This window comes from Malus sylvestris, chromosome 3 (genome assembly GCF_916048215.2).
Source record: "Malus sylvestris chromosome 3, drMalSylv7.2, whole genome shotgun sequence".
NCBI classification, from domain to species: Eukaryota; Viridiplantae; Streptophyta; class Magnoliopsida; order Rosales; family Rosaceae; genus Malus; species Malus sylvestris.
The window spans coordinates 27,109,485-27,125,479 of record NC_062262.1 but is presented as its reverse complement, the minus strand read 5'-3'; the positions used below and the strand labels follow the sequence as shown (position 1 = coordinate 27,125,479).

Here is a 15,995-nt window from a genome sequence, read left to right as displayed (position 1 = left end):
CAACTTCAAACGAACTGTACCAATCCCTTTTGTTGTGCAAGGATTGTCATCTCCCATGAACACAACACCACCATCAAACTCTTTCAAGCTTGAAAACCAATCCTTGTGAGGAGTCATATGATGAGTACAACCCGTATCCAACACCCACTTAGTAGCACAATCAAATGATGAGGAAGTGGTTAAAGCAAAATCAGAAAAATATGTTTCAACCTCAGCAACATTAGCTTCAGAACTTTCTTTGCCTTTGGTTTTCAGCCTAGGACAATCTTTCTTCCAATGGCCCTTATTATGACAAAAGGCACATTCATCCATTTCCAAAGGTTTTCTACCTTTAGAGTTTCCTCTAGGTCGAGACTGTGATTTTTTCCTACTAGAAGATGATCTTCTCTCCGATGATCTACCTCTAACAAATAAAGCTTTAGAGGTACTATCATGATTTTTATCTCTATGCATCATTTCATAATTCATCAAGGCATTTGACACATCTTCAAATTTCACAGTTTCTTTACCATGCATAATAGTAGTAACAAAATGCTCATAAGAGTCCAGCAATGAATTCAACAATATTAAGGCATTATCTTCATCCTTAATATCCTCATCTAAATTTAACAAGTCGGCAATCAACTTATTAAAAGCATCAAGGTGTCTAATCATTTTTGTACCTTCTTTGTATTGGAAGCGGTAGAGCTTTTTCTTCAAGTGTAGCCGGTTCTCTGCACTCTTCGTCATATACTTGTCTTCCAATTTTTGCCACAACACACTTGCTAATGTCTCCCGCATCACAAAATACTTTTGAGTTTTTGCAAGGCACAACCAAATTGAAGAGCAAGCCCACAAATTTAATTTCTCCCATTCCAGCTTCGACATAACTTCCGGCTTCTCTCCCAAAGCGGCAAGTAGATCTTGTTGAGCCAACACATCTTTGACCTCACATTGCCACATCCCGAAGTTGTTTGTGTCATCAAACTTTTCCACTTCAAACTTTGCATTTTGCACCGTAGTTCTTGCAAACTCGGAGCTGCTTCCAAAAGGATTCTCATCTTGCCCGTCTGACATCTTTGGCAACTAGACAGTACCCAAGAGCAACTAGTGCTCTGATACCAATTGTTGTGCTATGACAGCACCAAACCTTATGGAATCAACTCAAGCTAACCCACAGGAAATATATCGAATGAAAATGCAAGAACAAAATATTAAAGACACCAAGATTTTAACGAGGTTCCTCAACAGTCAGTGTAATTGGAGTACGTCCTCGGAGCAGTAGGAGCTCACCCAAGAATCCACTATCAACCAAATGGGAGTTTACAAAGTGTTGGCAATCTCACAACCCAAATAACCCAATACACCCAATAACTCTCACACACTACATAAACAAATAGAGAAAGAAATATAACGAATAATTTCTTCTCTATACATATAGCTCAAAGCTATTACAACAACAACTACTTTGGTGAATGATTACTAACCAAATAGAAGATCACCTTCTTCTTCTTTTCTGCTCTCAATTTTCTGCTCTCTGCAGCTCACTTTGCTCTCTCAAAGATGGGCTACTAAAACAGAAAAATGGTGCACACTTCCTTCCTCTCTCTTACTTCCGTATGCACACATTCATCCATTCTAAACACCCAATAAACAAAACCAAAGTAAAGACATAATGATTACTTTACAAACATCATCATGACTTTCCTTTTTTCTTTTCAACAAACATAATCATTTGTCTTTCACTTTTTTTTCTTTTGGTTTGTTTATTAGCCGAAAGTTGTTTTGTTTTGTTGTCCACTTGGCCACTTATTCAACAGAATGCAACTGATATCAGTTCAAGTTTATTTCTGTTATTCAACATGATTTATCAACCGTCTTTTGAACTTGTGAAGTTATGTTTTTGGGGCTGTTTTCCGGATTTGTCGTGTATAATACCAGGTTCTAGGCAATTTGAGTAGCCTCCAGCTACTAGATTTGTCAAATAACAATTTGACAGGCGAATAAGGGTGGGTTTAGTGTGTTGTGGTTTTTTGTCTTTCCATGTAAGGATTGAAAAGTAGTGAGTTCTATGTAATATACGTTTTGTTTTAGGCACTCCATACAAGGTTTCATATAAAAAAACCTACAATTTAACAAATTATTGAAACGTGTTCAAATGTAAAAATATTTAAATTAACCGTTTTTTTTTTTTCGATTCTTACTAAATGCGAATTTGAATCACATTATTATCATCTCATGGTACGGTATTGGTAATGGATATCATTACCACGGTATTACCGTACCATACCGAAAATACAATATAATTTATAATTTATAAATTATATAATAGATAATTATATAACACATTTTTATAATATTCCAATAATTTCAAAAGAAAACCCTACTTATATTAGCATTGTTGTTGGTGACTTTGATGATTGATCTCTTAAAATTGTGGAAATCAAACACAAAAGAGTTCCTAATTCTTTTACAAATAGCCAAAATATCCTTGTAACCCCCACTTCTACTGTTGCTAGTGAAAATGCATTTAGCCTAGGGAGAAGGGTTGTGGACCCTTTTAGGGTATCCTTGACCTCTAAAATAATGGAGTCACTAGTGCGTACTAGTGGTTGGCTTAGGGCAGATGAAGTAAACTTCTACAAGGAACCAACGGAAGACATGCTTCAATTTTACAAGGAAATGGAAGAAGAGAAAACAAGAAATATATGCTTTAATTTTTTTAGTAAATTTGTTATTAAATGGTTTTCAACTTTAATTCTTCTTGCTACTAGTTAATATGTTTTCTTTGTTTGTAATGTAGGCTTGACACAAACTCAATCTTCTACAAATTCAATGCCTCCTCCAAAAGTTTCGACATCTCAAGCTTAATAATTGATCAATGAATTCTCCTTTTTGAAGTTTACTTCCAATTTTCATTTGGTTTGAAACTTTAATTTCTATTTGAATTGTTGACTTCTATTTGTTTTGATTCGTAACTTCTATTTGGATTGTAAGCTTAATTTTCATGATGAATCTTGATGCATCATTTGCATTATTATGTATGTGAATTATGAATGATGAATAATAGATTAATTTAATCTATAATGTATGAGATAAAGATACCAAAAAAAAAAGTTTTGCCCTTGAATTGGGTTAAAAAAACAAAAACAGATTTTGTCCCAAAACAAAATGGCAATTACCATTGTCATACCATGCCAACCGAACTTTTGACAATACTGAACTTCGGTATACCGAAAGTTTGGTACGGTAATGGTAATAGATTTTACCAAACCAAAAGTTTGGTACAGTAATTAGTACAAGGGTTTTGGTACGGTAACCGTACCGAACCCACCCCTAGTATTTAGTACCATATATAAGATTTTTGCCTAACATAAGAATATTTTCAAGAATGCTAGGTACCCTTCCTTTTGTACCTTCACGTTTTACCTCCTCCTTTTTTTAACGATCCTACAACGTTACTTGATAAAATCGTTTATTTCGTGGACCATGACCTCTGCAAAAAATCAACCAAATAAAAAATTGTTAATCGTTGGATTAACATTATCATGATCTTTAGATATTGATTTAGAAATAACCAACTGTCATCGAAATTGGATACCTATATTATACCTTAGATATTTGATTGTATGTTGAAGATGTTAACCTTATCAGTTTAACAATTAAGATTTAATTTTTCATGATTTTAACTTATTAGAGCATTCCCAATAGGGGCTTTATTCTCTATAAGGCTACTACATTTCAAGCCTTAGTGAGAAATTTCATCCTCAATGAGTCGAAAAATGGGGCTAAATCCACCACTTGAGATAACAACTTCCTTTCTTAGGTACCATAAAATTGGGCTCAATCTAGCCCTAAAAAAATAGTGGGTTCCACAAAAAAAGTAGCAACCAATGTGAGCAAAATTCTATTACTCTCCCCCCACTTGCGAATACACTTATACTCTCCTTTTATTCTTTTTTTTTTTTAGTTCCTTTTTTTTTTTTTACATATTTTTCTTGGAATTTGGCTAATTAATGATTGTTTTATATTCCATAAGAATTAAAATTTCAAAATTGATTTAACGTTCATGAGCATTGTTGAGTGAAATTTTCAAATAAATTTTTTTTCTTTTCAAAATTGTATGATACTAATTTACCAATTGGTGCTAGGTAAATTATTGTTATACGTGAAAATCAAATTATTTCAGAGGGCGATGTGAGGGTTTGAACAGATGAAATCTAACTTTGTCAGAATTTGATCTTTTTTGGGTTGGAAGGTTCATAAAAAAATTAAGATAACACGTCCAAAAATCAACTTAAGAAAAGTTAACTCAAAAAAATTTATCGCATAATCAAATTATTACATAAATAAATATATAAAGCCCCATACAAAGCCCGGAGGGAATAGTCTCTCATTAGGAAAGATTCTTTTATAAAGCCTTAAAGATCCCTTAGAGCTCTTAAATGGGCTATATCAACTACTTTTCCAATCCTATATAAAGCCCCTCACTGGAAATGCTCTTTTTACCTTTAAATTTAACTCCGTTCTCAAACTTCTAACACGTGAACCAAATGGGCCAAACATTATTTGAATGAAGAGTCATGCAACATTTACTGTTTCTTGTGCGGAAGACAAGAAGCACTAGGCATTGCCCCGCCCAAAAAATAATACTAGACTTGGGATTCGTTTGGATATGTTTTTAAAATGACTGAAAATACTTTTGGAGAAATTGTTTTTGGGCTCCAATTAATCAAGTGTTTTCTACAAGAAGCACCAGTTATGTGCTTCTTACATGAAGCATTTTAAGTGCTTTTTCAAGATTTACTTACATTTTTACTAAGAATTGTTTCTAAAAATATTTTAACCAAAAACGCTTTTATTCATTTTAAAAGCACATTCAAACGAGCTGGTAGAGTAACTTACATAGAACAATTTTACTGTCACTATGGTGTCCTGGTCCAATAACGTATTGCCATGGAAAAAAAAATTTATACATGACAATATATTATTGGATTAGAATGCTTTGAAACAGTGAACTAGTTCTATGTGAATCACTCACAACTAAAAGGAAAAATGAATATTTCTATTTTGTATTCTGATGCGTTTGTAATTATTAAATTGTATGGTTGATGTTTAACATTTTATTTAGTGTAAATTATATTTTACCCTCTCAGGTTTGGGGTCGATTTCAATTCCTTACAATATTTTTAAAACATTTCACTTTCATACATCAAGTACTATTTTATTTCAATATAATTCATCCATTACATTTTTCATCTATTAGTTTGTTAAAAGCTGACGTGGCTGTCACATTTGTGCTGATGTGGCTGCCAAATTTATGTCACGTTGCAAAAAAAAAATTTATGCATTAAAAATATTATAATCATTTACCCTATTAAAAAAAAAACCTGAAATCATCTTCCCCGATCCTTTCTTCCTCTCCTCTGCTCTCTTCACCGCCCCTCCTATCCAATAAAACCCACCCCTTCCCTGCAATCCAAATCCCCCATCCCACCCCACCCCACCCCACCCCACCACCTCCCCTAAAAAATAACCCAGATTATTTGTATGAAACCTGCAAAAAATAAAAATAAATCCACCAGTGCTTTTTCAACCAGGCTTGGAGAGAAGGGCCGACATTCCCCAATTGTCGACGGCGCAGAAGGTGATGGTGGTGCGGTCATGATGTCGGCGGTAAGGTGGGTGAGGGTGAGGTAGTGGTTGAATGTCGAGAACTGAGGATTTTGGATCTGGGGATTTTGGGGGGTTTAGGGTTTGAGAGAGAGAGCGAGGAGAGTGGAGGAGGGTCGGCGTGTGATGTTGTGAGCTTCGGTGAGGGTGGTGAAGAGTGTGAGTGTGATGAGGAAGGCGTTGACGGTGAGGAGTGTGAGCGTGAAGGGGATTCTGGGTTGGGGGTGTGCTCGGGTGGGGAAGACGAACTAGGTTTTGGCTTTTTCTTTTCTTTTCTTTTTTTAATTAATTATTTTAAATTTTTAAATTTTTTATTAAGCGTTTAGCCACATGTCACAAATATAGTAGCCACGTCAACACAAATAGGGACCCCTTATTTGCCACGTCATCACTTAACGATTTATTTAACAGATTTTCTAACGGACGTATGAAATTGAAATAAAATAGTACTTAAGGTATGAAAGTGATATGTTTTAAAGATATTGTAAGGAATTGAAATCGACCTCAAACCTAATTAGTAAAATGTAATTTACCCTTTTATTTAAAGGAAAACTAATGAAAATGGCTTGAAAACTTTAAGTTTTAATAATAAGGACAAAATAAAGGGTAAAGTGAATAGTACCAGGATTGACTTTTTAGTGTAAAAATATGGTTTTTCGTTAAAGTGAACAGTACTTGGTGCTTTTCGTTAAAGTTCCATTTATTTAATTAGTGAAATATTTTTTTTTGGTTGAAGAAAAGGCAGAATGGCCGTAGAAGGTGGAGGAATATGATTGGACATTCACCCTCCTAGAGGAGCAACCCTCGAATCATATTTTCGGACCAACCAGAAGAACCTGTTTCTTACTCATGGCTGTTTTATTCCATCAATGGAAAATTAGATCCGTTATCCTCAAATGATTTTTGAGTTTGATTTTTGAATGCTCATTTCACAGCGGCCGCAGAAGAAAACAACCCCATTCAATCCAAAATCCTCCAAAAAAACCAAAATTTTCTCAGGAAAAAGAGAGAAAATACTTCCATTTTCTTCTTCTCGAGCTTGGAAGCCTTGGATGATGGAGGACCCAGAAGAATCCATGGTGGAAGAGAGAGAGGAGTTGATGGTTCCACCATCTGGTGGAAACCCATTTCTCAAAAAAGCCTACTTTCTAAAACCCCCTTTGCAAAATTCCTCCATGGATGAACCCCTTTCCAAGCTCCCACCTTTTTCCTCTTCTTTCCCATCACATTTCGAGCTGCAGAAATGGCCTTTGAAGGTTGAATTTCATGGATGGACTTACGGCCAAAAAGATTGGAAAACATGGATCGACCAAATGGCATCTGTGCACCGATCTACCTGGAAGAAGGCTGGCATTTACGAAGCAATCATTAATTCGACGTACAAAATACGAAGACAAACCGATTTGGTTTTTGGGTTTGCTGAGAAATGGTGTTCAGAAACCAGTAGTTTTTCTTTTCCATGGGGTGAATCAACAATCACGTTAGAAGATGTCATGGTTTTAGGCGGTTTTTCGGTTTTGGGTGACTCTGTTTTATGTCCTCTTGAGAGTTCACAACTGAAAGAAATCCATGAGAAACTACTTGCACAGAGAAGACAAATTGTTCGGAACAAGGGAAATGTTACCACACAAATTTGGCAGAAGAAGTTCATGAACTGTGGGAGTGAAATCGAGCACGAAGCATTTCTTGTCTTTTGGTTGTGCAGCTATGTTTTTGTTAGTGGTCGTTATAGGATCCACAACGATGTATTCTCCGTAGCAATTCATTTAGCTAGGGGGACTCGAATTGCGCTTGCACCAGCTGTTCTTGCCAGCATTTATAGAGATTTGGGTGTGTTGAAAATGGCAATCGTAGATTCAAACAAATTGGAAATAAGTAGTAATGATGTTTCAGAGCTCGTCATTCGGTCACCATTTCAGTTAGTTCAAGTTTGGGCATGGGAACGTTTCTCGGACCTTAGGCCGGAAAACCCCAATCGTCTCAATTGTGGTGAGCCAAGAATGGCTAGATGGGATACATTAAATGGTCAAAAAGTTGAGAACTTGGGAAAGGTTTTAGACTCAGCAAGAGAAGAGTTCCTGTGGCGGCCTTATGCATTGGATGTCGTTGAGAACTGGCATTTGCCTGAATACTATCCACAAAAGGAAAAGTGGGTTTCGGTTGGACCTGCTTCGGATGATGAACTACAGTCATTTGTTAGATGCTTGAGGATGAGTGAACTCGTTGGACTAAATGGTGCTATAGAGCAATACCTTCCACATCGGGTAGCTATGCAATTTGGATACGATCAAGATCTTCCTTGTTCTCGTACTGAACTGAGGCACAATTCAAATACAGACTGGAAGCATTACATCGAGGAAACCAAGAAGGTAAAACTGTATCTTCCATCTAGGCTTTTCGAGGCGGATGTCAGCACAAATTACTTGAAGTGGTGGAACCAATCAGTGTCAGGTCACAAAGATGCATGTAAAGCAGCTGTGCCACGAAAAAAGAGATCAAAGACAACAAAGCGTAGGAAATCGCTACTATTGTGGACTAACCACCCTTCTGTTCCTCCTGGGTTTCCTCACAAGCATAAAGGAATGGAAGCTGAAGAACCGATGGATGAAGAAGATAAACTAACTATATCAGAAGTCCTGAAATATAGGAAGAAGCATGAAAGTGGTGGGATTAGACAAAGTAGTGACCTTGAGAAATTATCAGGTCAAGCTCATTCGGCATCTCCAGTTGCAGAAGAAAGTTCTATTAATATGATGACATCGGATGAGGGAATTGTGAGCATCGTAGGCAATGGATGTGCTAGCAGTAGCTCCTTATTTGACCAACAGCTGCGGGAACTTAAAACGAGGTGTACAAGGCTTGAAAGTATGGTCATGGAGTTAAAAGCAGATTCATTTGAGAGAAGCAACTTTTGGACAAGCTTTTGAAAGAAGCCTTTCTTTAGTTGGTATGTCCACTGGCTTTTATTACTGTGCTTTTGCTTAGTGATGAACACTCTTCTTTCTCTTCATTTGACTTTATTTTTGTTTTGTTTGCTGTCTGAATGTGGATGCTATTGTTAGCCGAATGAGATGGTCGAACATATAAATTAATTTCATCTTTTTACTAATTTAAAGACATTTTTCTTTCTTGTACTAACTATGCCCAAAGAAGCTACGATACTGACGGAACAAGACTCACATTTAGACATAATCCATAAGCCAGGGTAGTTAGGTAGATTGTAACTGGTCTTATCCTAAAACTCTGTATGCTGTAAACATTGTATATGTAGACATCTGAATTTGTTAACTACATTGAAATATTTGAGAATTGAAGAGAAAATCAAGAAGAAAGATGAACAGAAAAAAGATGAACACAAAGAGTTTAGAGAGAGAAATATGACGTGTATAAACTGAAGTATAAAATCAATATTACTACTTTGTTTTTCCGATCAGTACTTACCTCTTATTACTTTTCGTAAAACACTTTGCATTTTGTTTCTGTTATGCAATATGGTTTCGACCTCTTGAGATCGTGAGATAAATTTTTTCGTTTTTTTTTTTTTTTTTTTTTTTGGTGCAGCGAAATTTCAGGAAGAGAATAGAACTGTGGAAATATCAGAAAAATGCTTTGCTAGTATATTGCAGCTAATATGTATTGGTGAATACTTAACCTTTTGATCAAAGCCTGCAAATTTGTTAAGATCAAAGAAGTTAATTGCTTTTTTAACCATATATTCTGACCATGAAGAACAAAATTCGTGATTCCGTTTAATTTATCAATTCTCTGTTGAACTTGTGGAGTTAAACATTTGCTCTTTATGTTTAATGGAATTTGTATGACAGTATCTTTTAAGCTTGTACATGAAAATATTAAATTTTCTGGCAAATAGAAAGGGTGTAAATTGAAGTCCCCACTTTCAACGGTTAAAATGTGGAATATGGTTTTGATATTATGCCTTTTTGAATCCGGTTTGGGTGAACTTTTTTCCAGCCTAGATAGCGTTTGAGTATCCCATATTGGAGGTCAAAGCCCTTTAGCCATTTGGCAATTTGGTTTGGGTCGGATATTCACATTCTAATATGTTTTATTTTTCCGTGATGTTGGCCTCTAAGACATGAAATATTGAAGTTTTTCGGTTTGGGTTTATTCTATTTTAACTAACGTAATTTGGTTAGTAAAAAACACCTAATGTAATTTGGCACGTTTCTCATGTTGTTAGCTGACTTGCTTGCTCCAATATGTAATGATTATTTCGATTGCATAAGGTTTTTAAAAAATCTTTTTGTATTTTTTTTTTGTCTAAACACACCCCAAAGGTCCTAATATTCTCCTTCAAGCTATCAAACCCCTTCACAAACTCCATTTAGTACAAAATTCTAATTATTAAAAGTACAAACACATTAATAAAGTAAAGCTTATTTTTTACTTATGGAATATGAAATTGACTATCTAAAGGCTCTGGATGACACGTATCTTTTTTTTTTATTATTATAATTTTCTATCAATTTTTAAATTATTTTCTCTTCCCTCCCACCTAGCATTGCTTGAATGAATTCAAATCCTCTTCGAATCTCGCAATCCAAAATCGATGGATTAAGAAATTTAGATCGTTTAAGAGAGCGAGAAAGAGATTCAAACTCTTGATTTGTGTGAGGTGAGCCAGTAAAAAAGGTTAAAGATTTAAAATTAATGACCCAAATTTTTCGATCCATCGGCATTGGAATATGAGATCCAGAGAATATCTCGATTCTTTTTTAAAGAAGAGTGAACCGGCATTTAAGTGTTTCTTGTACGGAAGGCAGAATTGTGCTAAAAGGTGGAGGATCATGATTGGACCTTCACCTCCTATCTGAGCATTAATGTAGAAGGATAGAGCAGCCCTCGTACCAAATTTTCAAACCAACCAGAACAAACTGTTTCTTACTGACACTGTCACACACAAAGAGAGACTGTTTTATTAATTCCATCAATGGAAATTGGAAATTAGAAATTAGGCAAAACCATTTTCGATTCTCATCACAAAATTCAAAAAAAACCCAATTCACAGTGGCCCAGAAAATCGCATTTCCGAAAACCCCCAAAAAGTTCAGAACTTTCTTAGGAGAGAGAGTATCCCCATTTTCTTCTTAGCTCAGAAGCCTTGGATGGAGAAGGCAGAAGAATCCATGCTCATGGTGGAAGAGAGCGAAGAGGTAAGGGTACCACCATCTGGTGGCAACCCATTTCTCAAAAAAGCCTACTTTCTAAAACCCACTTCGCAGAATTCCTCCATTGATATACCCCTTTTCAAGCTTCCACCTTTTTTCTCCTCCCTTCCATCACATTTCAAGCCAAAGAAATGGCCTTTGAAGGTCAATTTTCGTGGATGGCTTCCACGAGAAAGTAATCATTGGAAAACTGGGTTCATCAAATGGCTTCTGAGCACCAATCTACTTGGAAGAAGGCTGGCATATACGAAGTGATCTTCAGTTCGACATACCAAATCAAGTGACAAACTGATTTGGTTTTCTGGTTTGCTGAGAAATAGTGTTAATACTTTCATTTTTTCATGGGGTGAAGCAACAATCACGTTGGAAGATGTCATGGTTTTAGGCGGTTTTTCGGTTTTAGGGGACTCTATTTTATGCCCTCTGGAGAGTTCACAACTGAAAGAAATCTATGAGAAACTACGTGCAGAGAAAAGAGAAAAGAGAAATTGGTGCAAATAGAGGAACAGTTACCACACAACATTGGCAGAGAAAGTTCATGAACAGTGGTAATGAAATCGAGCATAAAGCATTTCGTGTTTTTTGGCTACGCAACTATGTTTTTGTTTGTAATCGTAGTATGATATATAACGATGTTATCTCCGTAGCAATTCATTTAGCTAGGGGGACTCGTATCGCCCTTACACCGGCTGTTCTTACCAGCATTTATAGAGATTTGGGTGTGTTGAAAAAGGCAATCGTAGACTCTAACCAATTAGAAAGTAGTTGTGGTGCTGTTTCAGACCTCGTCATTCGATCACCATTTCAGTTAGTTCAGGTTTGGGCATGGGAACGATTCTCGGACCTTAGGCCAGAAAACCCCAATCATCTCAACAATGGCGAGCCAAGAATGGCAAGATGGGACAAAGTAGATGTTAGGAATGTTGGTACTACAAGATAAAGAATGCTCAAAGTAAAGTAGAAAATGGACACCAAGAATTTATGTAGTTCGGCAATTTATGCCTACGTCCACAAAACAAGGATCAATCTTCACTATATGAAAAAGATGAGTACAACAAGAGTAGTCTTACCAAGCCAAAGACAAGGCTTGATGGATACAAGAAAGTATGACACACACTTTCTATCACTCTAAACTTCACTCACAATGTGTAGTGGAACACTCTCACTCTCACTCTTGGAGTGGAACTCTAGCTTTGGACTTGATCTTTTGCTACTCACACTTGGTTTTTAATTGGTTACATCACACCCATATTTATAGGTGAGGGCTTGGCATTCTACTAGTTTCTAGTTCCTTCTTCAAACCTCTAGTATAGAAAATTTTAGACTAGCCACATAATTGTAGCTTCTAGATCTTTCCATTTGCAACCAAGGAAGCTAGTACTCTCTAGCTTCTTCCATCAACTTAATAACATGCTAGAATTGTCTAGCATGCTCCAGCCACCTCTCTTGCTTACTAGAATAATCTAGAACATTGGTCATGGGCTGGACCATATACCAACAGTAGATGGTTGGTCGGGGAGTTGAAAACTTGAGAAAGGCTTTAGACTCAGCTGGAGAAGAGTTCTTGTGGCGGCCTTATGCATTGGATGTCGTTGAGAACTGGCATTTGCCTGAATACTATCCACAAAAGGAAAAGTGGGTTTCGGTTGGACCTGATTCGGGTGATGAACTACAGTCATTTGTTAGATGCTTGAGGTACTATAGAGCATTACTTTCCGCATCGGGTAGCTATGCAATTTGGATACGATCAAGCTCTTCCTTTACTCAACTGAAGCACAAGAGGTATTACACCAAGGAAACCAAGAAGGTAATACTGTATCCCATCTTGGCTTTTCGAGGCCGATGTCCGCACAAATTAATTGAAGTGGTGGAACCAATCAGTGTCAGGTTCCAAAGATGAGTGTGAAGCAGCTGTGCCACGGAAAGAGATATCAGAGAGATCAAAGAGTATGAAATTGCTACTATTGAGGGCGAACCACCCTTCTGTTCCTTCTGGTTTTCCTTCCGAACATAAACGAACAGAAGCTGAAGAACAAATGGATGAAGAAGATAAACTAACTATATCAGAATTTCGGAAATGTAGAAAGAAGCATGAAAGTAGTGGGATTAGACAAAGTAGTGACCGTGAGAAATTATCGGGTCAAGTTCATAAAATGGTATCTCCAGTTGCAGAAGAATGTTGTGTTAATACCATGAAGTCCGATGAGGGCTTTGTGAGAATCGCAGGCGATGGATGTGCTAGCAGTACCTCTTTATTTGAGAAAAAGCTGTTGGAGCTTAAAGCTGGGTGTGCAACAGTACAAGGCTTGAAAGAATGGAAGGTAAGTTAGAGGGATGTACATCGTAGTAAAGCTTTAAAACGAAGGCCGTATTTCAGTTGGTATGTCCAAAACCTTGCTTTTACTACTGTGTTTTCGCTTCAATATCACAAGTGATGAACACATATCGTTGTCTGAATCTGGAATTCTTTTAGTTTGTAGTGGAGTAAGGTTAAACATACAAAGTAACTTGATTTTTTTTAACAATACAGCGACTTTTTAAGCAATAACAACATTCTAAAAACTTGAATTACCGCTCACAAGCTAGCAGACACGCAATTTTAGTTTCATTTTTCAAGAAGTCGACGCTCTGTTACTTTATTACAAATACAAATTATGTAGAAAACACTTGCAGTTTGTTTCTGCTATTCAACATAGCAATGACTTCTTGAAACCGTGAGTTTTGAAGTTTTGTCCTTCTGTTTTTTGTGTGCAGAAGAAAATGGAGTAAGAGAGTCGAACTCTGGGAATATCAGAAACTTCGTAGATGTTCCATGCATTGCTTATACATTGCGGCTGGAATGTATTGGTAACTACTTAACCTGTCTGTCAAAGCCTACATATATCAATAGGTTCTGAAATTAGTTTCTTAGTGAACAAACTGACAATGTGGTTTGTCTAACATCATCTTCTTCTTCTTCGTTTGCTCTCACTTGTTTGACCATTTTCATGCATGCAACCCGCCGCCAACTCACGGTTTGTTAGTATGCTTAAACATGTCCTCAACTTGAACAACTCGTCGGATTCATCACATCCCAACAGTTCAAAGAATCGCGCACCTGTTTCCGGCCTGGCATCCATTCGCCATTTCTTCCGCAACTGCTGTGTAGAAGTAAAGCACTAATCACACCTCCACACAACAATGCACATTGGCTTGGGAAGTATACCACCATAAAATCACCTGAAGTGATTTTGTGGAGAGGATCACCGGTTTAGAATTAATCCGATTATATCAACATTCATAAGAAATAAAATCAACACAACTCAAACCAGCGTCTTTTCCTAATGCGCAAATACCAAATATACCCTTTACAAAATCAAATCAATTCTCTAGCTAGTTAATTTCCTAAATAAACTAACAAATTTCAACAGGTTCGTCATGAATATGTTATTTAATATCCACATTGACTATTTGTTTCCTACATTTAAATGACTAAACTATATCTGATTTGAATGATCTTCAAATGAAGATTAAGAATTTGAACGCTTTTTCTTATAAAATTTATGGGAGCATTTTTGCTCACCACCATAAACTATGGTGTATGCTCACCATACACCTAATCAATTGACACGTGTTCTTTCACTTAATCTTGGTTAATTTTTTTCAAAATTGAAAAACTAACATTTAATGTGAAAGTTAACTAGAGTTAGATGAAAGAACACATGTCAATTGATTAGGTGTATGGTGAGCATACATCATAGTTTATGGCGGTGAGCAAAAATGGTCCCAAAATTTATACGGTAAAAACACATTATTCACAAGAGGTGGAATATGTGCTTCCCCAATGAAGAGATACAATTATTATTATTACTTTCAAATTTGCTCAATGTAAAATCTCATTCATTGCAATTTCAGGATGTAAACATTATGCTAAATCTTGCAATCTCATTTCTTTTATGGGCCATTTGAAAACCATTTGTTTTCAATTTTCATAAATTGAAAATTGTTTTAAAAAAAATTGAAAATCATTTGATAATTACTCTAAGTTTTTAGTTTTCAAACCAAAAGTGAAATCACTTTCTTTATCTTTTCAATTTTTTTTATTTTTTTATTTTTACTCTTTAATTTATAATTTTTATTTTTTAAAAATCAAAATAATTATTAAACGAATTTTTTTTTTAAGTTTAGGGGGGTGTAATCAATTGAGATTTTGAGAGAGTTTCAGAGAATCTAATTCCATGGAATTTGAGGGAATTTGAGTGAAAAAAAATCACTTTCCAGGGATTTTGAGTTAAAGTTTCATAGAATTCACATGGATTGTGAGAGAATTCTTTGCATGGGCTTAGAGAATTTCAGAGAGTTTATTCATGAATTTCAAGAGATTTGTTTGAATTCCCATGAAATCACAATGATTATTTTATTTCAAGAAAAGCCAAATTGATTGGTAAAATTGGGTTGTCCCAGAAGGCAAAAGAAAAACTCTGATGTACTTCTTGAATTTTGACCAATCCATTTATAGGCAACTATATCAGGGAGAAAAATTTCCAGACCAACATCAAGAAAGTACCACTAATATAATGTTCAGGTTATGGAACGGAATCTTTGTGCCGCATAAGTGCAATACAGAATGGTGATAGTAAGATTTACATATCCAGTGATTCTGATCATGTCTCATGGCTGATTGATTGGAACAACAAGTTTCTACCTGCCGGTAGGCTTCGCTTTATGCCAAAAACTACACAGGAAGCTATCCAGTCTTGCTCTAGGAAGGGGACATTGGAGAAATGGCTTTTAGATCAAGTTAAGGTTCGTTTCGTGAGTGTAAATGAATATGCAAGGTATCTCCTTGACAATTCACTTAATAAGCGGAAGCTTGTGATTGCATTTGCCCACTTCAAGTCTCACATAATTTTGCAAAGTGCATAGAAGGTGGTTGGCTGAAGGTTACTTTGAATGGCTCTCCCGGTTTTAGGCCACCTTCGCAGTCATTCCTAATTGACTTACATGTAAGAAACAGAGACCAACCTGCAAATTGTGCTCAACTCAATCAATAAAAACACTAATGGAATGTACCAAACAGTTCTTTTGAACACGAAAAAGAAACATTTTTCAAACTCAACATATGCCAATGGTCCTCAAGCCTTTTATTCTACCACTATCCTAAAATCCGAGGGA

At 36.1% G+C, this 15,995-nt stretch overlaps 1 protein-coding gene and 1 pseudogene across 1 annotated transcript; both read left to right on the top strand.

The window, feature by feature from the left end:
• Positions 1 to 6,430: 6,430 nt before the first annotated feature.
• LOC126615644 (uncharacterized) lies at positions 6,431 to 9,486 on the top strand. Its single transcript, XM_050283504.1, has 2 exons — positions 6,431 to 8,599; positions 9,214 to 9,486. The coding sequence occupies exon 1, from the start codon at positions 6,573 to 6,575 to the stop codon at positions 8,577 to 8,579; it is 2,007 nt and encodes a 668-aa protein (XP_050139461.1). The 5' UTR covers positions 6,431 to 6,572; the 3' UTR covers positions 8,580 to 8,599; positions 9,214 to 9,486.
• LOC126617116 (uncharacterized) lies at positions 8,793 to 15,746 on the top strand (annotated as a pseudogene).
• The last annotated feature ends 249 nt before the right edge of the window (positions 15,747 to 15,995 follow it).